This window comes from Equus przewalskii, chromosome 15 (assembly GCF_037783145.1).
Source record: "Equus przewalskii isolate Varuska chromosome 15, EquPr2, whole genome shotgun sequence".
NCBI lineage: Eukaryota > Metazoa > Chordata > Mammalia > Perissodactyla > Equidae > Equus > Equus przewalskii.
In genome coordinates, this window is record NC_091845.1 from 64,228,719 (window position 1) to 64,254,783 (window position 26,065).

Genomic DNA, 26,065 nt, shown 5'->3' on the forward strand with positions numbered 1-26,065 from the left:
ACCGATCAATCGCTTAGCTCCTTTATCCCCCGACTGGAGGCCTTACCGCCCTTTAATGTCATCTGATCATCTGCCTGTAGACTGGCTGCTCCCTGAGAGTAGGGATTATGGTCTCCCATATACACTTGATTCCCAAGCCTAGCTCAGGCTGTGGTATCCAATACACACTCAATACATATCCTTCTAAATCATAAAGACCACAGAATAGATCCTCTTGTCATGTATACAAAACAGGCTTTGGGTTTGCAGAATGGCTTGGACTATAGCCCCACCACTACTTAACAATTTGACTTCTGGTAAGCTAGCCTTTTAAATTCCAACTTCTTCAACTGAAAAAATGGAGCTAAAAATGCCTCCTTGTTTATTTATAGGAGTGAAGAAGATAATTTTGTAAAACATCTGTCATTGTGCCTAGGGTATGATTACTGCTAAAAATATTGGTTTCTTTTTACCTCTCCTATGGTCTTCTCTCACTTTGTCACAAATAATATATTATTCAAAAATAAAGTACTTTTGTAAATTAGAAGATGAGTTGACAATTAATTTTCATCATATATCATGTATATAATTAAAAATGGACATATGCCATAGGGAGATTTGTGTGTTAGAATAAAGTGACCCATAATTGTAGACCGAGAATAAAATATATTGAATATCTCAAAGGTGTCACTATCACTTGGCAAAACCATATGTCTCCTGATTGATTCCACTAAGGTGTCTAAAAATTTGAAAGAGGACATTTTGACTCAGTGTCCTGATTGCAATGACAATGGACCCCTGCCTCCATCTAGATACATCGTTTGTTCTATCTCATGTTCTTTGCTCCTTGTTCAAAAACATATATATTTTAATTATTTTATTCAATTAATAAACATGAGTAGTAGAAATGAGACAAATATAGTTGACAATGTTTAAAACAGTACATGCTAAAATTGGTTAGTTCCCAAAATAAAATAACACAAAAGAAGCTGATTAAAATCAGCACTCTTGTGGCCGGCTCCGTGGCCGAGTGGTTAAGTTCACAGGCTCCGCTGCGGCGGCCCAGGGTTCGGATCCTGGGCGCGGACATGGCACCGCTCCTCGGGCCACGTTGAGGCGGCGTCCTGCATCCCACAACTAGACGGACCTGCAACTAAGATATACAGCTATGTAATGGGGGCGTTCGGGAAATAAAGCAGAAAAAAAAAAAAAAAAGATTGGCAACAGTTGTTAGCCCAGGTGTCAATCCTTAAAAAAAAAAAAAAAGAAGAAGATTGGCAACAGTTGTTAGCCTAGGTGCCAATCTTTAAATAAAAAAAAAAAAAAAATTAAAAAAAAATAAAATCAACACTCTTTAAGAACACTGAAGACGGCAAACATTCATTGGGGAAAAAGTACACACAGTAGAAATAGTCAATAAAAAATAAAATCCACAATAGCTAAAACTGCACAGAGTAAAATTTGTTATTGACAAAAAAATGGTGGAAGAATTAAATCTTCTTGACAAAATTAGTTCTCTAAAACTTAAATTGAGAAAATTGGACTTGGTAAAATGTCTCAAAAGAAAACTCATTCTATTCTGATGTGGGATTTAAAAAAAATTGATTGACGAATAATTTTGGTATAAAGTTTACGTAGAGAAGAACTTTTCTTGATAAAAATAATTCCAATAAATTTTTTAACAGGAAATGGAAAAGAATTATTTAGCCCTACTCTATAGATACTTGATCCAAAAATTATATTAGCATAATGAAGTTCTAGCAAGTACCCTCTACATGAGAATTCAGAAATGTTCCTCTCATTCTAATGAGAATGTCTGCATTACTAAACATAGAAGGGAAATGTCCTTATGGGTCAAGAGAGTGAGGACAAAATAGCCACAGGATTATTTCAAATGGGAGGTTCAAAATGGTAGCACCAACACATCTTCTACTCATCAAATCAATTCAGTCTTTGGTCAAATAAGGATTTTTTTAATCATCTGATCGATACCTCAATGTAATTACTAACTCATAGAAAATAGAGAATTTAACTAAAATAATTCCATTAAGCTTGCCACCCAAAGATGGAATCCATCCCTTCTAAATAATGAAAAGTGTTTGATTCACCAATTTAAAAGAATGCCAAATTCTATAACGTGGCAGTGGCAATGGATTACTGTTTTCTCTCACTCTCTCTCTTTCTCTCTCTCGCACACACACAGACACACACACTCAATATGGCCATTGCGTTTGTAAAGAATGCTACCATAACATGACTTGCCTACACCATCACCAAGCATGTTGTCAACAGAGAAATCACAGGGTCACATATGCTCAGTTGTCAACAAAATAATACTGGATTATTCATTTAAGAATATGTGACTCTTTGGAATCCTATTACACCATGGTATTATTTTTTGGATTTTTGCAAATACATCTGCATTGTTATGAACAAACATTTTTGTATGAAACATATAAAACACTGTATTGGAGACTGGAATCATGTGTCCGCACTTACAACACACTCAATATAAATCAGGTGCCGATCGACTCTGAAATCATTTCACCCTAGTGGGTCCCTAGTGGGTCAGAAAGAGTCACCACAAATTCCAAAATAAAGCATTTCGGGCACAGAATAGCTTTGCAACCTGTAAATCTAAACCAGTATGTTTTAAAAATTAATGGAATTAGCTATCACTAAAATATGATTTTATGGGCAGATGATAAAATTAGAAATACCACCCTCCTTCTATGGGTCACACTCAAAAAAAGCCAATCTTGACAGAATTCCATCTCAGGCTAGAAAGATTGCTAAAAATAGAACTGTAATCCCTGACCATCAGCATCAGGTTTTCAGTAAAAACAGAAAGCAGTTTGGGCACTGGCTTCAATACCGTAAATAAAGTACCTATAGTTTCTTGGGAACAGAATCAGCTGCCATAGTCATGATTTTAATAAAATACCACATGTCAATAATAACAATAATGATAGCTAAAACATCAACAGTAGCAGTGGCAGCAGTTAGTAATCACTTTATATCACTTAATTCTCTTTACAACCTAACGAAGTAGATAATCCTGTCTTCATTGTGCAGACAAGGAAACCGTGCCTTAGACAGGTAAGTAACACACACACAGTGACACGGACAGCAAGTAGAGGAGCCAGGCTTTGAAGGTAGAATTCAAATTCTTAAAAACTATCATATAACAACTTAACCTAAGAGATCAAATATAAGTTCGCAGAGGCTGTCAAGCCAAAGGTTAATTTTCAACATCCTCTTAACATAAAATGGATACAAATTTCCAAAGTTACATAAAGCTAGATGTACATTAACTTTTATTTCTGTCTTTAACATTTCAATGAAACGAAAATTCTGGTATATAATTTCTGCCAGGCTATCTAATTTTGGTGTTGAGGACAGGGGCATTGATAAAAATAGTGGGCTACAAATCCACCATTTTTAAAAAGATGGCCTTCATAAATCATTTCTGTCTTAAGTGGGGCTCTGAGCTCTGAGTTCCTGAGGAATTAAAATTGGAGTTTGTCTTTGTCTTTCTTGACTAACCTCAATGGCAGAAAAACAAAACTAAAAAGACGCTTATGTGCAAGTAAAGGAATGTGTCAGCAAGGAGATTTTTGCAGACGCCTCTGGAGGGTCATAGACTATGAAACACACTGTAATGATTTCTTCTGCTTGTGGCTAGTTGGAGAAATCCTAAATACAAAGCAAACACCCACACATACACACATGACAAGAAAGGAGAGAAGAGGTAGTGAAATTTTTATGCCACATGTCTAATTAGCTTAGATAAAATGTTTAACTATCTTTTATTTCCTATCGTGTCTACGATTTGTATTCATATTTGTCAAAAATCTCAAACGGTGAAAATATTCTCGTGGAAATTCTTTTTAAATTCAATACTGTATTATAAAAATATTCACACACTTAAGATAACAAACAGAGGAGAAGTTCCTTAGTGAAAGTCCATAGAGTTGAGACCAATTTCCTATAAATAGCATGTATATTTCTTTTCATGAGAATGTACAGCTGGACTAAACAGTTTGGCAAATATCATGAAGAAGTGTTTTCTGTGTTTTCCCCTCTTGAGCTTGAAATAAAATTCCTATATTAATCCAGTCACACCTTCTCTGCTCTCTGTTATTTTAGAAATTATATCTGCACATTTCAGCCAGGACTTCAACCCATTATTTTGGTCTTATCCCTCTTTTTCTCACTCTGTGTCTGGGATGGCAAATTTTTGACATATGGGCTTAAGCAAGTTCACAGATGTTTTGTTTGGTTCTTACACTAGGCTTTCCAAGTTCTGAATTATTTGCCAATGTCTAAATATCAGAGATATACCAAAAAATCCTGATTCCCAAATTCTCTGGAAAAATCAGATGTGATCACATTTCATCTATACTGGTGCTGGAGTTAGCTCATGGCTGATTCCCTCACATGGGACTTGCCTTCTCCACTTTCAGAACTTAATTTCAATAATCTTTAGTCCAGTACCTGGCCTGCTTCAACCATGTGTGCTATACCTGTTTCTCCTCTAGACTTCTTATTTTGTGACCGAAGTTGTTCAAGAAGTTTCTACTCTAAATAGATTCACCTCATCCGCTCACTGTTCTTCAAATACATTGTGAGATTTCCCACTTCCATGCATTTACTCACACTGTGCCCCTTACTTAGACGTTCTCTGATGAATGCTCCTCCAAAATAGTACTCACCTTTGGAAGCCCAGCTCAAATGCCATCTTCACAGAGATTCAGTTAGAATCACTTCTACTTCTTTCTAAATTATTAAGGAAATTTCAGCCTGTACAAACTTACACCAAACTAATATTTTTTAAAAAATAATTTTTATGTTTTTTTGTATCCACCTCTTGACTTTCTAACCACAGAGCACATTTCTAGAAGACAGGCTCTAATTTATAATTCTCTGTACTGCTTTCATCTCATAACACTGTCCTTTTTAGGGCCTCAACAAATATTTATTTTATAGTAAATACTGAAAACCTTGTAGGGTTTAAATGCAATAATCTCAAACACTCGGTTCTTTTTCTGTTCTATTTTTCTCTATATCTGTAGTCTCTTAGGAAAATAATCTGCAGTACATTAAATTGTCACCTATTCCAAAAGAATTACTATGATTAATACAGGAGGTAGAAAGAAATAATTGTATATTAAGCACATTTGATGATGTCTTCTTAAGACAGCAGAATAATTTATATTCATGGTAACTGAACAATTCTGTTTGAAGGATTGGAGATTTGAGGTCTTAAGTTTAAATCATTTTCCTTCATAAAGGCATTCCAAGTGGGAATAAGGTCTTAAGTAATTAACCTTTATTCAATTCGTCTTTTATGGATTAAATTGCAGCCATTCTTATATTTCTAACAAAACATACAACAAAATCACATTGGAATTTGGGTTATGTTATTTTTGGGCAGAAATTGATACTGCAGTTCTGGCATAACTAATGTGCAAACCTTTCTGATGTAAACACCTGGAAATATACATATTCTTCCAAAAGAGAAAGTGAACTCTCCACATGCAAAACCGAGAAGTAGCGAGTTTGTTAACTGACATCATGGTGGTGGTGCTAATAGGGAGAGAGGGATGGGCAGCTAATCACAAGTAATGATGTTGGTGCACTTGGGTTTCACACCCGTACATGCACAGGAGAGAACACTCAACTCCTACAATGCTGGAAGTGACACCTTGTATACAATTGGGATACTCAAAGTTTGACACATGAAGGGAGAAGAGTAGAAATAATTTGCCCAACAACTTACAGGGATGACAGGGAAACCTGAGTTTGAAAAAAGTAGTTTTGAGAGAAATTTTTAAAATCCAGGCTTGTGCCTTGTATACATTTTGGTGTCTGAATGTACACTATCCATGAGGCACAGGAACCTCGAAGCTAAGAAATTTTTAAAAATTTGATCCTAAGGCACAGGATAATCCTACTGTCCTTGGCAAAGACAAATAAACAAACAACAACTAAAATTATGGATGTTCTCCTACCCCAACCTGCACAGGATCTCTATAGAAAGAAGCCCTATTGAAGATGAGCTCACAAGAAAAATGAAAAAAAATTACAAAATAAATGAGGAAATAGTTTACCTTTTGTAAGAGTTAAACAAACAGAAGATTAGCACATGGTGCACTTGAATTAATAAAATAAAAATGGAAAAATATAGTATGATAATATGTTTAAAATATTTAAATTCAATTCAGAAACTTGATCTAAAGGACAAAAAATAAGGAACTGGAAATATAAAAAGAAATCCAAATACTAGGGAAAATGAACAGAGATCTGAAAAAGCACCAAATAAAATTGGTATATATATTTGATGGAAAATAGTAAGGATCTATAATATATGTATAATTAAATTCAGAAGCTTGATCTAATGGACATATATAAAACCTTAAACTAAAAACTATATTTAAAAAATTGTATGCCCATTCTATCCAAACACAGAAAGCATATATTCAAACTGAGCCTCATCAAACACTGAAGAATCAGTATCACATAGACCAAATTCTGTGACAACGCATGAACGTAATTAGAAATCATAACAAAGAGTTACCTTCAAAAGTCCCATATAATTTGAAGAACAATTTTTAAAGACTTCAATGCATAAAAATATATAGCATTAAATAGATTATATAGGAAAGAAGGGAACTTGCAAATTAACAAACTAAGTGTCTAATTCACCAAAGAAGAAACTAGAGAGGCCAAAAAATATATGAAAATATGTTTTACCTTACTTACTCAGGGTAATAGAAATTAAAACAAGAATTAGACACTATTTCATACCTTCTACTCTCCCGCTCCCCTGATTTTCACAGGTTTAAAAACATTTGTAACAATTGTTGGCGAAGATCTGGGGAAGAACACGTACAACATTATTAAGCAATAGATGAGTATAATTGCTTCCAAGAGGAATTTGGCAGTATTGTTAACTGCGCAGATGCACACGTCCTTCGACTGAGCAAGTGCACTCCCACATATCTTATCCAGAGAAATCCTTGCATGTGGGCAGAAGGAAATTGCTCCTTTGATTGCTCATTGCTCACTACTTGTAATAATGTCAGGTGTGAAGCAACTCAATGGAGGAGTAGATAAAAAACCAAAAGGATGAGTAAACTGGCTTATTGTACAACAGAAGTATATTAAACAGGTATGTATATTAAACAGAGTATTTTATATTAAACAAATAGAGATGATAATACTATTGGGCTCATAGGATTATGGCAGGATTAAATGAATGAACCCATGTAATGTACCTAGAACAGCGCCTGGCACTGAGAAAGCCCCATGTATGTCTGCTATAATTATTATTATTATTACTACTACTACTTCCATTTGTGATGATTTATATGGAAGCTAATGAGACAAAATAATATCATATATTGTTTTACTAATATATTTGTGGAGTAAAAATAACATCTAAGAAAATCTTATGCACCAACTTTAGAATATTAAGGAGGAAAGAAGGAGGGAGCAAGTGAGAATTAAATTGTAGTGGGGTTTTGGCTTTATCTGTAATAAATTAATTTTAAAAATAGAAATTAAGCAAATATGGCAAGAAGTTTAAAAAGATACAATTTCCGGGAAGCGTCTATTATATATGTTTTAAACTTTTTTGTGTGTGTTAAAAATATTTCCTAATTTAAAAAAGAAGTCTCCAGGAAATCTCAAACTTTTCAAGCTTTGGTTTCCTTTTTGTAAAATGGGGTTGAAATAATCTGCCTGATGAGATTGCAATAAAGATCAGATGAGATAAGGCACACAAATATATTAAGCACTGCACCATGCAGTAGTTTGTGCTTAATAATTGGAAGTTAAATATTAATTTGATAAAAATCAATTCTTTTAAAAAAATGTAAAGAAAATAATAAATTTACAAGTAATTCCACTATTCATTGAATTTATTTCCAGTCCTTGTGTTTGTGTGTGTATTTCCCTTTTTATCCCAAATGGGAATCAAATAATATATAGAAATCTATACCTTGGGTTCTTCACTTGAAATAACCTGAGTTTTTCCCCATGTCATTAAATATTCATTAAAATCATGATGTTTAATGGCCTATTATTTCTTATATTTGTGCTTTCTTGATCTTTTCTTTTTTCCTATGCTTTTCTATATGTTCCATGGTTTTTGTAATTTATCAGATATGTGTACTATTTTAAATTCTACTTATTGGTGACATTTAATTTTTCAAAAGCCCATTTAATCTATAGTTTTCTACTTATCAGTCAATATTGAGAGTTCATCATTTTAGTACCTCCTTTCTTTAACCTCATCTCTAAACTGGGAAATTTTATACACTTTAAAGTCTCTCCTAATTTTAGCTGGAACAAAAAGGCTACTGGGCCTGGCAGAGCTACCATTCTGCTTTAAAGCAATGTCTAAGCAGTAGAGGGAAAATTGTTCCATTTTCTTGGATAGTTTTGCTCTCTGAATCAGAGGGCACAGTATGAGTCTGAAATGAAGGGCTTCCATTAGTGTGGGTCTCAAAAAACTCAAGTTGTCTGTTGATTATATTTTAAAATCCAATCCTGTTTATCTGCCTTTTAGTAGAAATTTCTCTCATTTCTTGTAATAATAGATCAATGGTTGATCCACATTTTCAATGATGGTTAAGATGTGACATTATGTTTTTATCCTGGCCTTCAGAGGAATGTTAGTGGGAAGATGGAAGAGGCTGCATAAAGGACTGCTATTCAGAAGAATTCTTATCTGGATCCAATATTCTTAAATTTAGGTAAAGAAAGATAATTAACTTAAGAAAAATACCGACACCCTGGTTCTTTTCCATTGAAATCACTCTGTATTTCTTACTACTTCTTTAAAATATTCTTTACTTTTCAGCACTAGAAATTAAAAAACATTATGTTTGATCTTGAGGAAAGGAATATATAGACTAAAAAGTAATTTTAAAAAGACATACATCAGGTCACCCTACCTCCTCTTTGGGACAAGGGGCAGAAATCACAAAAACCAGTTTGCAAATTTTTGGAAATAGAAACATATATTTCTATCTTCAGAAAGCTTAGAGTAGAATAACTCTATTAAAAGTATCTTGTTTCGCTCTTCTTCACATAAAAATAAGAGAAGTTGATGTTCTAAAGATTCTGGAGATCATTTGTTCTGACCACCGTATTTTTCAGAGAAGATGTATGATGCCTCGAGCCAGGATTATGCTCTTAAATCCATGACTCCCAGTCCACCGTTCTTTCCAGTACACCATGACACCTCATGAAAAAGAAGCAATTAAGCAAAATTAGAGGTTTAGAATATATTCTCTCCAGGGTTCTTCTTTACACTAACATCCTGTGAATCTATGAATCAAAGTTGGCTTAAATAAAAGAGTAACTCAACCGGAGTCACCTCAATTGCATAAGGTCATTGAGTACAAAGGTTGAAAAGAAAATGCTGGAGTTAAAGCAACTCACCAGCTGGGCTAATTAGAACATTAGACAAAGGATAGAAGTCTTAAGATATCAGAAAGTGAGCTTTTCTTCTGACTATCCTTTAGAAATTAAATCAGAAATAAAATTTTGCACATTTTAATCACCAGTTATTTCTATATCCAATCTAGAGAGTGCTATTTCTTTCTCTCAATTTAAGAAATCATTATGTTTCTTAAAAGTTTCATGTGAAGTGAAATTGTTTATTGAGCTTGTTTGCATCATAAAATTGGAAGTGTACAGCTGTGGCTAAACCACCAATGGTTAAGAACTTTAGGAAGAAGTGGATTAAACAAGAGGGATTTCATGGCATGTATATTACTGTACAGAAGACAACTTCAGTCTAATGGTACAAAACCTGGAAAGGACCCAAAGATTAAAAACGGTTCTACTGATGAGTTAGAGCAGCTCTAACCCAGTTTTCACTTATGATGAAAGGCATGTCAACAGACTAAGAGATTATTTCTTCAACATACTTAAGTTTCAGGTGCAAGACAGTTTTCTTAAAGGAATTGTAACTAAATCTTCTCCAAGTTGAAAACAAACTTAGAGATCATCCAGCTCTAGGATGTATTTGTTTGTTTTGTTTACCAGGAGCCTGTGAAAGAACATCATGGAATATACAACTATATTTTTATGCAAACTATTTACACGTGGATATATGAATTTATCATCAGAGATCTACAGCTTCCATTTACTTTTCAAAAGGGCTTATGACTCAAGAAGCATTAAGATTCAGGAAGAATCAGTCAAGTATCTCATTTTCAAAGAGATAATTGGGACAGATATGGTTTGATAAAATTTCCTAGGTCACACAGTTATTTAGCAGCAGGGCTGTGTTTAGACTAAAGGATCCCCAGCTTCCAAGCTGAGAATTGTTCTATTACACCATACTCTTTTATGAAATATACTCTGGAGGGCTATAATTTAATGTTCAATATGATTCTGTGAAGTATTGAGCATCATTAACAATGCCTGTTTGTAACATAAAATATCTTTTCAGTAAAATCCTCTAGTGGAGTTAGAGTAAATATTTAATAAAATAAACAATCTTCTCAAACAATAGCTAAAACAAGTATGGATATTAGATAAGTCAGGGAGAAATTTATTAGTACTTTATATTGTATGATTGTCTTCCTAAAAACCTCAAATAAATTAATTAAAACTTATTGATGCACATTATTTGAGATCTATAAAATATTATTTTCAAGTCACTAGATTGTCTTATACCAATAATAACTGAAACAAAATTAATGGAAAATGGATCCCACTCACATAAGCACAAAAATGTACAGTATTTAAAAATAAACTTGACAAGAAACACAAGCAACTTGTGTGAAGGAAACTACCTAGTTTCTCTTAACGACATAAAAGGATTTAAATAGATGGATACTAAATGCTATAGTCTTGGATGACAAAAATACTTCAATGTTATAAAAGCATGAATTTCCTCCAAATTAATTTATAAAATTAACTCCAATTAAAATGACATTTGGATTTTTGGAGGGAATAGAATTTTCTCTAATATTGATCTAAATGAGTAAATGGGCTAGAATGGTCCTATTCTACTTGCTGTTAAACCCTATAATAATTAAAATTCTGTGCTATTGGTATAAAATTAGACTGTTAATGGAAGAAAAATGAAACCCAGTAACCATCAAAAGAATGCATAATAATTAAGTATGATTAAAATGCGGTATTTAATTAGTGATACTGGGAAACTAGTTAGACATTTAGAATATAAATGCATACATACATACAAATAAAAAAGTAAGTTAGATCCAAGCCTCAATGAGCTATATAGAACTTTCCCGACCACCAGAAGCAAACTGTTTTTCTCTTCTTTGAATGCTCACATTACCTTTTGGACCACCCTAAAATTAATGTTTCCTGTGTGAGATATGTCTTCAACTTTGAACTCATTTAAGAACACAAGCATTTGGCACTCTCTGAGCCAGAAACACATTATTGTCCCTAATATTAACAGCCACACAACTCAGGGAAATCCAACAGGGTGGAAAGGAAGAGGTCAGAGGTGGGCAAAATTTCCAATGATAGAAGTCATAGGATCCTTTGGGAGGAGCATAGAGAGGCAATGCCTGGTCAGCAAAGTATCATCACCTCAAAATAAAGGCTCCTTAGAGAAAATACTCAAAGGAGAGTCTCTCTTCCAAGGTCTAGGCCTACGGCAAAGCTCAAGATATTTAAAGACCAAGAGTCTTTTCCAGGGCTGAAAGGCCAAAATGAGACCAGGAAACAGCTCCTTGGAGACTTTTGGATCTAGATAGCTGTAAGCAGTGTCACCTCAAATTTACCTCCAGCTGGAAGGTGGTAACAAATTTGAGCCATTTCCTGAGACAGAAAAAGAACCAGGTTAGGGAGTGAAGAGGAGTTGAGAAAAAATTAGCCCTCTCTTGTATCCCTATAAGGTCAAAACCATTGCTTAATAATTCTCTTCTCCAAGGCTACCACATAGTAAGAGATTGAAAATGTATTAGCAATTGGCTGATTCACTGCAACATCACAAAAACTCTGACACTAAGCAAGGAATACGGCTTCCACATACTTAAATAGTTAGTGATACTGTGATTTGAAATAAGAAATATATTTTTGGTCTTAGTTTAATAGCACAGAGCTACTAAAACCCTTGGAATTTCCTAAGTGATGACAGTAATAAAGGTGTCTTTTGCCATGCTAATGAGGTGACCTTTGGAAAGCATCTAATGATGGGAGCTGGTTGCCAGAAGAACCAACCATGTGATTAGAGGGTTTGAATTTTCAGCCTGGCCCTCCACCTCTGGGGAGGGGAGAGGGGCTGGAGGTTGCATCAATCACCAGTGGCCAATGATTTAATCAGTCATGCCTCTATAATGAAGTCTTCATAAAAATCCAATAGGACCAGCTTCAAGAGAGCTTCCATATTGGCGAACGTGTGGAGATTTGGGGAGAACAGCATACCTGGAGAGGGCGTGGAAGTTCAGTGCCCCTTCCTACATTACCTGCCCTTTGCATCTCTTCCATCGGGCTGTCCCAGAGTTGTATTCTTTTGTAATAAATCGGTAATCTAGTGAGTAAATGGGTTTCTTGAGTTCTGTGAGCCACTCTAGCAAATTAATTGAACCCAAAGAGGCGGTCGTGTGAACCTCTGATTTATATCCACTTGGTCAGAAGCACAGGTAACAGCCTGGGCTTGTGACTGGTGTCTAAAGTGGGTGGTGGGAGGGGGCGGTCTTGTAGGACTGAACCCTTAATCTGTGACATCTGATGCTATCTCTGAGTAGATAAGCATCGTAATTTAGTCCAACTGTAAGACACTCAGCTGGTGTCCAAAACTCCAACCGCAACAGTGGAAGTGGGTTCAGAATCTAATTTAGTATAGGAGGCATTAAATGGGAGACAGTATAGGGATTATAACAACATATATACTAGATATTCTAACAAAGTCTAGATAATAAAAGTTCTGCACTGAACAATATCATCACTAGAGAATAACAATTAGCCTCAGTCATAAAGTGTTACCTGCTCAACACTTTTTATCCTCAGGAATAAGCTATTGTAGTTCTGGTTTTTACTTTCATCATTTAAAATTTATTTGTTTGTCTGGATTGTTTGTTTTGGTTAAAGAAATAAGAGGATGAGTGGACAGAGAGCTGTGCTTTGCTAGAAGCTGTTTGAAATTTCACACTTTACGTTAGACTCAGTCAATACTCAGTACTGAGGTCATAGTCAATGCCCATAGCCTTAGGAATCTAGTAATTATTTTCCACAATAAAATTATAAACAAACCAATGATTTATGAGTTTACAATATGTTCTCCCTTGATTGAGATAATAGCTAAAGTCTGTTCTTTAGTAAACCATAAACAGGAGGATTATTATAATATAAATATATATCTACCATGAATTTAAATTAGTAAATGAAAAACAAGCAATAATTTATTTTTAGAGGGAAAAAACCCAGAAAATGAGCAATTGTTTTCATGAGATGGTCAAAAGTTCGAGGTATAAATAGACCATGGGTTACAAATTGATTAGTGGATAAAGGTCAGAGATACATTTTCAAAAACAGCAAGAGCTATGCAGATAATCTTATATTTAGACAATGTTTTATAAATGAGAAAGCCAAAAAGTCAACAGGTGACACTTACCAACACTCAATAGTATTTGTACTCATATTAACGACTGTCAAGTGGTATGAGGTCTTTTGAGAGAGAAATAAGACAGTTCCTGCTCAAGGGTGATCTGAATACTGAGGAAATTCAGTATTTGGATAGCCAAAATACCCCAAAGAAACAGGCATTCAATAGAAACAGAATCCTGAGTTTTGGCTTCCTATGACTTTACAGTCTACTCTTCACGGCAATCCAGTCTTAACGAGATGAGCAATGAGAATATTGTTGTATATTACCATAAATGATGAGATACTATTTGGAAGCACAGACCCAGTGTAACTTACTTCCAAACACTGAAGGAAGATTGATTTCAGAGCTTCTGCCTCTTTTAATCCGAGTGGAGTGACCTACTGACATGGCACAGAAGCCTTTATTTGCGGTCCACGCGATTGTTCCTGCATCCACCCAAACACATGTATTGTGCACGAGTTCTCTCTGTCCGCCAAGATGAGCACAAAGACAGGAGTTTGCGGTACAGAGTATGTACATAACGTCTTTCTGGAAATAGAGATACACTTATACATATATACACACATGTGTGTTTGTGTGTATTCTACTAACTGTAACACAACAATGACATGCCATAATTCTACAGTATTTTCCAATTTGCAAACTGCTTTCATATTAGCTTATTTAAGCTCACCAACTACACTATTTCAGTTTGAAAGATAAGGATAATCTGTCTCCCTATTCTTGTGTATTTACTGCGAGATGCCGCACGTTGTATTTTATATTTTTAGAAAGATGAAAATCATTATTATTCTTCCTCCTATGCTACTGAGTTCACTAATTTTTCCTAAGGTGTGTTTTATTAAACTCCAGATTCATGGGATGTTAACAGAATAATAATAGGTATTACAAAAAGGCAGGGTTATGAGGTAAAATAAATTTATGCAACATTCAGGTTAAACAAAGTTTAATCAGTTTCCTTGGGATTTCTCTGAGCTCACACTATGCTAATCCACCTTGTCAGTCCTTCAGAATGGGAATAGAGTGGCTGCATTTCTCAAACTTACACGACAACAGAACTGTTTGCTGCTTGCAGTGCTTGGTCTAAGGTGTGAACGCTTTTGGAAACTGATGCAAAGATATTCTGAGTATATTTCAGCTTTGGTAGTTTCTATTGGTGTGTCCTTTTATCAAGTAACCCTGGCAATTTGAAATATCAACTCCCAGTCGGCTACCTGAAATCCAGAAATTCCCTAACAAAGGATTAAGAACATTATGCAATTAGAAGCTCATTTTGTCCTGCTTGCTCTCTAAATGCCCAAATAATTTTTATCAGACTACAGAGATAACTCAACTTCACAAGTTGACACTCATGTGTACTTTATTTCCCCAATTTTTATCAGCAAAGTTTATTGTTATGCTCAGAAATAAAGTACGGGGGAAGTATGAGTTTTAAGAATAAAACGTTTGCTCTTTGTGGCAAAATAGTAAAATCCTGCTCCTAAAACACAGAGATGTTTCTGTTTTGTGAAAATCTTTATTGAAATAGAGTAGAGCATCGGCAACTCTTTAAAAACTGATGGTATTTGCTTTAAGTTTCTGAGAACTAACAGTAATATAAACTGTTTCTGATGATGAAACTTAAAGCACTGTGCCATACTTCTTCAGCACTGAGGTTAATTCCTTCTCACTGGACCTCCTTGGGCCTTTAGGAGTGAACTATGTCCATATGAATTCGCAAATACGATTGAGATTGAGGAAGGATAGAAAGGACTGAATTGTCGCTAGTTTAGTACTGTTTATAACTGAGAGTATTAAATTCACAAAATGTCTCAAGAGTTTTTGTTTGATGTGTGAGGAAGATCAGCCCTGAGGTAACTACTGCCAATCCTCCTCTTTTTGCTGGGGAAGACTGGCCCTAGCTAACATCCATGCCCATCTTTCTCTACTTTATATGTGAGATGCCTACCACAGTGTGGCTTTTGCCAAGAGCTGCCATGTCCGCACCCGGTATCTGAACTGGCGAACCCTGGGCCGCCAAGAAGCGGAACGTCCGAACTTAACCGCTGTGCCACCAGGCCAGCCCTCAAGACTTTTTAAAACCTTGCTACTCAAAGTGTGGTGTGGGGACCAGCAGCCCAACTTTACCCAGGAGTTTGTTAAAAATGCTGAGTCTCAGGTTCCACCTCAGACTTACTGAATTAGAATCGGTGTTTAAAGGCAATTCTCAGGTGATTCCAGGGCCCCTTAAAGTTCAAAACCATGCTTTAAAATACAAGTCCAGGAGTCCCTCACTAGGGTCCATTTTAATAATTGGAAACCTTCATTTTAGGCTTTTTCCTCCCCATCTTTATTTCATGTATTCCCAAGAATGAGAATCTACAGATAAGGGTTATCTAAAAAAGTTTTATAATCCTTTACACAGAACCTGAAAAGGTAGAGTGCTTGTCAAGTCTACCTTCTTGAGGAGAATTTCATACAGTTATTGAAGTAATCAGCTCACAATATCGTAAGCCTGGTTATTTTTTTTCCATTCCATGAGGCTTGTCGATGCTAAGCTGTTAATAAGCAGAGAGCCCTTCAAATCCATCAGCTTTTATGATGTTTTATCCAATGAGGATCAAGAGATTTAGGATTAAAATTGTCAATGAAAATTTGAAAATGATATCTGACTTAATCCTTTTTTTCCCATTCTAGATTCTTGGGCATTTTTTTCTTTTTGGTCAGTGATACAGATACACTTTTTAGGCATTTACAATGGATAAGTGTACTCCAGTGGAAGGATTAAAAGATAAAAAAGCTTCTTTCTATTGCAAAATACTCTCATCTCTAACTTCTGGAGTAGATCATTTATTTTAAAGTTCAGCATGTCACAGCCTTAGAAATAGAGAGCTTTGAGAAAGGATGTAAGGTAGCATTTTAGCTACAGAAGGGAGCTGCTGACCAAGATGCAGTCTTGCTGGGGAAGCCCAGCTTGGTAAGAACTCCATGGTCAAGTTTACATCAGGAGCATCAACTGTTGTAGTGAGCAAGATCCAGTGAGAATTACCACATCCCCGTCTTTCAGCTAATTCCATCTGATGTGATGATGTCTGAGAAGGGTATGAAGATTCTTGGAAGCATTTTAATAAGTTTTACTGTTTGTCTTTACATGTAAGGGTAAAGATGCTATTGTAAACATTCTTTGGTTTTTTGTCTTTTGTTTTTTTTGGCTGTCTAAACTCCTTTGTGAAGGGGGAATTCACCATAGATAAAGTAAGGAAGAGACAGGGACCCACTTCCCACCACGGAAGTGTAAGATGGGGTCTCTGCTTGCCCCAGCAGTCAGTATCTGAGCATGTGACTTCAGCTTGGCCAATTAAATTCTCCCTTCAGGGACTGTGAGTCAGAGATGAACAGAGGGTTAGGACTCTCTCATAGCATCTACAAAGATAGAAACAGGTCCAGGCCACCCTTGCAAAATGTCAGCAACAGTGCTTCTTGCACTGGGGTATCTGGCTCATATTCTTTTCCCAAGTCTCATTCTCTATCGTAATTTTGAGTCTGCATGTCCTGCTAATGAATTCCTTTTCTGTCTTTGCTTGCAATCAAGAATCCTGACTGATACACAAATATCACCTCTTCACCAAACTTGAATAGTATTGCTATTTCAGCTCTACATAGTTCATGGATGTAAATTTGAGCAGGTGGCTGAGTTTGAGTGATAAGAGTGGAATTAGTGATAAGAGTGGAGGTGGTAGTAGTGGTGGTAATGGTGGTAGTTACTAGCTACAAGAACCTATCATAAATCAGAAATTATGTTAGGTATGTCAACTTGAATAATTCTAATCCTCCAAAACGTCACATCCATTTTACAGATGAGGGAACTAAGATCATTGTATAAAAAGTCACACATTGAAGTCATCTTGGCCAAAATCACATGCCTAGTACATGCCTGAAGCAAGATCCAAATCTAAATCTTTCTAGATTAAAATCAGAACTATTATATTCTATTCAGAATCCTAATGGAACTCTTTAAGGACTAATTCAATGTTATTAATTGAACTTTATGAATATCATTAATCGAACTTAATAAGCGATAATAATTAAAATAATATATCCCTACATTAATTGGGATAAAAGGAAACATGCAAGGGTATTTATTCAAGTCTTACAGAAGATAAATAAAGGTCCCCCAAAGAGATCATTCTGAAACATTTTTTTGCAGCCAAAACAGAAATTAAAATTGAAAAAAGCATGCTTCGACTCAGTTGTGATGTATCTCTTTAACGCAGTGTTACATCTTGCCACGGAAGCACTATGTCTAAATTTCATAGAAGTTTGATATATCCCAGCAAGCTTATAGGGTGTGGATGTTGGACCTGTCTCCTGCATTAGCCTTGAAGGAGAAATCTCCTATCTGTATGCACTTATAAGGCTATGTGAAAATTACTAATTTTTCAGAGGGTTGCTCAAATAAAGAGTTTGGGTAAATATATTATGTTGAAGATACACAAAAACATATAATTTCTTGTCCAGCACTACAACTAGGCCTTGAAGGCAACTCTTTTTAAGCCATTTCTTAATAACTTTCCCATATAAAATGCTAAGTATCACCAGTCACAGCTCATGGCACTCTGTTAGAAGTAACTGTCATAATAAAATGGTAATGATTGTTAAAATAGCTGCTATTTACTGAGCAGATACTTGGTACCAGGCGCAGTGCTAAATGCTTCCCATAGATTGCCTAATTTAATTCTGGCAACCCCAATGAGGTAGGCACTATTACTATTAGCATTTTACAGATATTGAAAATGAAGCAAAGCCAAACACCTCCCCTTGTTGCCCAGTGTTCTATACTCAAAGGATCACTGCCCAAGAGAGAATTTTTGCCTCGCTGTGGCCTTAGGATGAAGTCCCAACTCTAAAGATTAGCATGAACAGTCTGTAAAGATCTGGCCCCTAACTACTTACCTCTTTAGTGCATCATCTTACTACCATCCACCTGCCCCCATTCACCTCTATGCTGGTTCTACTGAACTGCATCATATCGTCATGTCCCTGCTGTCACACATGCCCATTCCTCAGCATCTGTAGAGACAAGACCTATTGATCCTTTACAACTCAGCTCAAGGCAGAAAAGCATTTGCTGACATTCTAATTAGATTTAGCTACCACTCCTTTACGCATATTCTTGTTATAGAATATATCACACTGATATATTCAGTGAATTATTTACCTATTCTTCCTACTGGACTTTAAGCTCCATCGCATTAAGTATATTATTTGTTTTGGTATCTCCAGGGCCTAACACAGGACCAAGCAAGCAGTGAGCACTCAAAAATATTTTTGGAGGCCACTGGATGGCGTATCGGTTAAGTTTGCGTGCTCCTCTTTGGTGGCCTGGGGTTTGCCAGTTCCACTCCTGGGCGCAGACTTATGCACCACTTATCAAGTCATGCTGTGGCAGGTGCCCCACATATAAAATAGAGGAAGATAGGCATAGATGTTAGCTCAGGGCCAATCTTCCTCAGCAAAAAGAGGAGGACTGGCAGCAGATGTTAGCTTAGGGCTAATCTTCCTCAAAAAAACAATTTTGGAATGAATGGTCAAATCTTAAGTGAGCACTCTATTTGTTCTTCTCCTCTCAATCTTCCTGCCAGAAAGAATTTGCTAAATCGCCATTCTCTATAATTTCATAATATTCAAAATTATTAGAAGGAGTTCTACACAAGGAGTTAGGGAGTCTAGGTTCTTGTCTCATGATTGTGACTTAGTAACTGAATGATTTGAAGATTGATTTATTTAACAATCTTTTTGCACATGTGTCATGTGCCAGGAACTGTACGCCACAATGGGGATGCAGCAGTGGACACAACAGACAACAACCACTTCCACCAAAGATCTTGCATGACCTAGAGCTGGATTTCTGGCCATAAAATCAAAGAGTTAGACCAAGGTCCTCCCAGGTCTACAATTCCAGGGAACAATAAGCCAAACCTCAAATTCCTCAAATATAGTATAGAAACATATAAAAATATAAAGTAAAATATAACACTAGGCAAATCAGTTCATAAGCAGCTTCTGATATAATTAGTCTACAGGTATGCTTCTTTCCAAAAATGGATATCTTAGAGAGATATCTATATCTCTCACTATAACGTTATTTAAAGACTAACTTTGATTTGGTCTGATACAAAGTACTGGAACTCTCTCTAGCTGTAAGTGGTAGCCTGCCAAGGACAAAAGGGGAAAAAAAATCATTTCAAGGCAATTAGCGATTAGAAAGAAAATGTCCATTTTTTTCACTTGGAAAGGTGAATCTGTTCTATACATCTAATGTTAGTCACAACATAAAGAACAACGTGTTCTCTAACGAAATTGTGTTTGTATAGTGCGTTTTCCAATTCATGATAATTGGACCGAAAAAGGTAAAACATATTATTAGTGGACAAATTACATGGTAAAAACTAAATTAGCCTAGACTCTCAGCTGCTTCATTATAAAATTAGGCAAGGAAGGTCATAATTATTTAATTTGTGTCCAATCTCAGCTGGAGAATGTTTTAAATGAACAAATGATGCAAGTAATTTTAGAGGAAGGGAAAGTCCTTGTAGTCAAGCCTGTAAATCCAATTTTGACAGGCACTACCTTCCTGATCATATCCTGAGAGGTGTTTGGACAGGAAATCTAATTCTCTAAAGATAAATGTTCGGTCATTTTTATCACAACTGAGTAAAACATATCAATTCCCTGACATGCCATGATCATAGAATGTACTTCCTGACACAGCCCTTTTCCTTAAACTTACTGACGTTGGATGGTTGCTACTGCTGGTTTATGTGGGTACTGAGCTAAAATAAAAGATAGGTATATTAAGCACACGATACTGGGTTTGTTCTTCCATTAAAGTCATAAATCATGGAACCTGAAATAGACTTTCAAGTTATATAGTGAGGAAGCTAAGGCCCAGGCAGGTGAACAAAATTACTGCAAATCTCACAGTTGGTTAGTGGTAGAACCATGATGATAGAAGGGATCCATTGCCTCCAACCCAAGGTTCTTCCGACTATTCGATTATGCCAATGCTCTCTTTGTGGGTTGACTTCTAGTTCTCAAGCCTCCACTCATTATACTGAACCATAACCCCAGGACCAAGAGTAGGAGTGGAAGGGAGCAATACAGAAGCAGTTCAGGTAGTTGGCTTCTTTTTTCTTAGAAAATAACTCTGCATGTTTGTGGGAAGAAAAACAACAACTAGTTTGTATGTCTGCAGCAGGACTGGAGTGTTAGAAACAAAACAAAAAGCTTTCCTCACATAACTAAATTTGAGAGCATGAGTAAGCTGAATATCCCCATCTGGAGACTCTCAGACTAGACAAGCCTTACAAATTAATATGAGTGTATAGGTCTGGGGCCCAAAGGAAATTAGGTCAGGTCCAAAAAGGAATCAGGTGGCTGACCACAAGTCAGAGTTTTAATATGGGTTCAAAACAAAGGGCAGAGATCTAATGCCGTAATTCACGGAAGACCATTAGAGCTCCACTAGAGAATGTGATGGGAAAGCCTTCAGGACAAAGTTAGAGAAAGGGAAATGGTATTGAAGGATGGAAAATATTTTAATCCAAGTGCAATCCAGGCTTTGATCCTCTTTTTGATCAACTCTTCTCTTTCCCCCTACCTCTTCCTCTCTCTCTCATCTCATATTCTCTTTATGAAGGATATTTTTGCTTTCACTTTGCAGTTTTATTTTTCCCTTTACTTCATTTCTGAGAATTGAGGTCCACAGCAAGTCACAGAAAAAGTGTTTTGATAAGGAAGATAAGAAAACCATTCTGAGATGAAAATTCTCAGAGTACATCAGCTGCTTTGAGTAGCTCAGGGATGAAATTGAGATGTGTAGGAGCATTTTTAAGAACGTAGACAGGAGAGTCACTCCCTTGAAGCTGCTTTCTTAAGGTCTCCAGCTTTTTCTCCAAAGATGCCTTTGAAGGCTTTGTATACACCCTACGGTGAGAGAGTGGCATTAATGAGGGCCAACCCAGGGAAGTTCAAAATGCATTCTGCCACTAAGTGCTGGCATGAGAGGTCAGAACATTTTTCTCTCTTGGGAATCTCTTGTGGCTTTATCCCTGTGCAAAGGTCTGGGCTTCTTTCAAAAGTTCAAGACTGATTTTTGGAGGAGAACATAAATGAAGGATTTTTTAACCAACCAAGAAACATATTCTTTAGATTAAATATCAGATTAAGAACAAAAATCCTATGTAGGGTACTATGATGATTCTCTAAAGGAAATGACTATGAGAAGAACAAAGATATTTTAGGATAGAGAGTTACAGCTTCAAAATTTTCATTTTTTCTAAAGTTTATGTGGTTGACGTAAGTTAAAAGATGTGTTCACACGCAGAACGTTTCAGTTTTCTTTATGCAGAATTATGTAACACTTGGAAAATCTCTTACACTCCCATGTACTATGGGGACACAAAATTTTGTAAATTATATTTGTGAATATCCAATTCTCTCTACATCACAAATTCTCAAAGTTCGCTAAATGTGGGAACTGTGTCATTATGATAGCTCTCTCTTGCTTTTTAAGAGAAAGAATGGCAGGTGTATCTTTTCTATTAAATCCTCCCCCAACTCCCAAACACGAGTGATCATTTTCTTATTGTCATGATTGGCCATAGGTCAGGTGCCCAGTGATTTACTATTACTGTCCCTGCATTGGATATGTCAAGATAAGATCACACATTACCTATCTAAAAACTTTCACAGCCTTGCTGGTCATTTTGAACAGTTAACCCACTGAAAGTTTAACCCATAACTCTTTGAAACAAAATAAGTTTGCTCCAGAAAATTTTCTCAAAAAAAAAATCACTTGTGTCATGGACCTTCCCCTCCCCCTAAAAAGATGAGAAAAATCAACAGAGGACATGTACTTATAGACTCATCTTTCACCTCCTCCAAATTCTAGACAATCTTCCTTTTTGCTTAAAAATGGAAAATGTGACAAATGTAAGCCCTTACCAACTTCCCACTTCAGAAGGCTGTTGTCTTCCCTCTCCATTTTTCCAATGACATACCAGATACACGCCATCCAGTGTGCAAGGAGCGCAAACATGGACATGAGCAGAGTCAGGACGATTGTGCTATGTTGGGAATAACGGTCCAACTTCTGCAGGAGACGCAAAAGACGCAGCAGCCGTACGGTCTTCAGGAGATGCACGAGAGACACCTGAGGTAGCAGACAGAGCAGCACAATTTAGCTCATGGGTTCACTTCACGCCATGACATTACTTTAGCTTATAGCCATTCTGGAAAGTTCTAAAAATGAAGTATAAACATTATTCCAGTACTATGGTCATGAACATGACCATTTCTTTGTTCTTGACATATACTATCAGGAAGTGATAGGATAAAGGAAGATAAGACAATTTAATTTCTTTGAGTAAATACTTTTCTTCCTTAATTAAGATTTCTCTCTTTTTCTGTACCTGGCTGATTTAATATCAAATAGAGTTTTGACATTAGAGTTTGACAAATTCCTTGACTTTATCTAATTTGGGGGGTAGAATCATAAATAGAGTGGAAGGAAGTGATGTATATGACCAACCTAAGAGGAATTTTTTCTTTACAGACAGAATTATAAACAAGTTCAGCATCTTTTGGAAGTTTGCCTTTGCAATTAGCTGGATTCAGTTGACTTCTAATTCCTTCCTCTCCTAGCCATCTTCCCTTATCACTAAGAAAAATGTACCTAGAATAGTGCCTGACACTTAGTAAGTGCTCAATAAATAGTGTTAAATGAATAAAAGGATAAATTACTAAGTTAAGATACAAAACACTCCAAGCTCAGGATAACAATAGATGTTCAATAAGATTGTGTTCAGTTGTAATCTTGTGACTTATTCTGTACTCAAAAAGATAAAATCATAAGATCAATTCAGGAACCTGCTAGCTAGCTGTGTTCTTTTTCTTTCTTTCTGATATAGATGTTGATCTATTCTTTGTAAAGTATTTGTGCCAGATTTCACAAATAAGAAAGAAGAAAGACAGAAGTGTAGTGAAAGTGCACAAGAATTTAAAATTTATCAAAATATGAGAATTAGACTTTCAAAAATCCTTTATCCATGTTAATTTTAGGCAATGAGATGCTGATACATAAATACATGTTATGTATTTTTTATTTTATGTATTTTATCATATAATTCTATAACATATATATTTAAAATTATTCTATTTGTTCAGGACCCAAAGAAAAATGGAATATAAAAAATATTATTAGTATAGCAAAAGAGTCAATTAGTTTAGAGCAGAGTCTATTAAGCACCATGTATTTAACAATTCTCTAGGAGAATTTGGAAATTTTTTTAGCATTTTGTGAATTATACATTGCTTTTGGATATTTTTTTGCAACCTTGCAAAAGCCTTATTTTAAGTCATTACGCTTTCATTATAGTACACTTATCTAGTCAAATTCAATCTTAAAAAGCACTTTAAAAAGCTTGGATAACAATTCAGTGTAGCACTGATTGATATTACATACTAGATTTTTCTCCAGAGCTTTCCTTTCAGTTGAGTTATAAACCTTTTAAAGAGATTGACACCCTCAACTTTCCAACTTAGAAAAAAAAATAAGAAAGAAAAAGAAAAGAAAAATGCTATTGTACAGGCAATTAACAGGTGCAGAAATCTGTACTAAATAGTCAGGAGTATAGTTCGATCTTCATTCTGTATTCGAATGTATTTGAAACACTGATCACCTTGTTTAATATTAAAAACTACGCTTTTAAATTCTTGATAGAGAATATGATTTCTACAAGGGGTTATCAACTGAGTGGGAAATATATTTAACTTGAACTAATAATCGGTAAATTTTTACCTGCTAAAATTGGTTACTCCACAGCAAATTGCATTACTGGTCCCAAACTACTATTATACTTCCTTAGATGTCTCTCTGTTTATAAGGAAGCACTTACTGCTTTTAAGAGTATCAATGATTAAATAGTAAAAATAGCTACTACAAGTGGGCATGTTTTCTTTCCTGTGATGAGACAAGAGGATAAAGGCTTTAGATGAAGAAAGAGGGGAAGCTACAAATATCAATTAAAATTCAAGAGAACTCTCAACTTTATGTTGGTCATTGCATCATTTAGGTTTCTGTCCCATCCAACATTTTTACAAGGACTTCCAAAAAGTGGTTAAATTCTCTTATTTTTATTTGAGCATTTTTCTCTGTCTTGATCGGTCTTGTTTGTTTTGTCAGTGAATAAGGAAATACTCAAGAGGTAGAGAGGAAATTCATAAAAGGAGAAGAAATCTTTAAAGTCTCCACCAAATTCTCAAGGCTAATATCTGCCTTAGTAATATAAAGTAATGCTCGTATTTCTACACATGGTTTCCTTGTCAAAGGATTTTTTAGTGAGTCAGTGTTGATAATAAATTCAGGCTTTTTGTATATCCTGGTTCCAGGTATTTAAATAACTAGAAACAATGCAAATAACTAGGTATAACTAAGTAATGCAAATTTCAAAAGGAAGTAACTTCCTCAAGTGGAGAATCTGATAGGCATATCATTGGTCACCTTGGCATCTTTGTTGAAGAGGGAACAAAATCCTGGATGCACAAATTGCCACAAATGAATAAAACCTGAACATGTGAAAAAGAAGCACAGGGGTAAAACCAGCCTTTGAGGTCATGTGGAAGGGAGCTCTTTACTCACCACTGTGACATTGAAAGCATACAGGAGGTCAAAAGGCAGGGCAGCGATCAAATCAATGATGAACCAGGTTGTGACGTAGTGGATGCAAATTGATCTTGCTTCAAAGATAACCTGGCCAGACTTGCTCACATAGGTTGTTCGGAAATTTAAAATAATATCTGCTTGAGAAAAAACGATAGAGAAAAAGAAGGAAGAAAGAGAGAGAGTAGAGTGAAAGAAGGGAAGATGGAAGGAAGACAGGAAGGCAGGGAGAAAGAGGGGAGGAAGAAAATTGTATACAATTAAATAAAGTTTAGACTAAGAGTAACCTCTTAATGTATTTCAGATTGATAATATCCATAATACTCTTCTTGACAGATCCAGCTCAACTCAACAAACAGGTATCCAAGAAGGTTGAAGAAAGTAATATTTTCTGAGTACTTAATATATCCTAGACATCGGGTCACATGTTAACATAATTAAAATAAATAATAATAACAATAACAACAGTTGTCATCACTTTCTAATGCCCTCTATGTACCAAACATTGTCCTGAGATCTTAGCATAGGTTATTCCACTTACTCCTCAGAACATCTTCTGTAGTAGACAGTATTAACTCCTTATCCAGGAGGCGGTAATGAGGTCTCAGTGAGGAAAATTGACTCATCCATGATCATATTGCCAACAGTGGCAGAGATGATTTTGAGCACAGATACATTTCGTAGTTTGTATTCTTTTTTTATTCTGTGTACAAAAATTTTACTAATCTCCGTATGGATATGAAATTCATCTCAGCCCTGAAAGCACTTGTATTAAT

At 35.6% G+C, this 26,065-nt stretch overlaps 1 protein-coding gene across 2 annotated transcripts in view; it reads right to left on the reverse strand.

Annotated features, from left to right (window-relative positions):
• The window catches only part of KCNH8 (potassium voltage-gated channel subfamily H member 8), a 337,559-nt gene that overhangs the window by 87,930 nt on the left and 223,564 nt on the right, over nucleotides 1-26,065 (reverse strand). For both annotated transcript variants that reach the window (XM_070577513.1, XM_008519807.2), the window contains 2 exons: nucleotides 25,269-25,426; nucleotides 22,574-22,781 (listed from right to left, as the gene is read on the reverse strand). In XM_070577513.1, coding sequence (XP_070433614.1) covers nucleotides 22,574-22,781; nucleotides 25,269-25,426 — 366 coding nt within the window. The remainder of the gene's footprint in view (nucleotides 1-22,573; nucleotides 22,782-25,268; nucleotides 25,427-26,065) is intronic.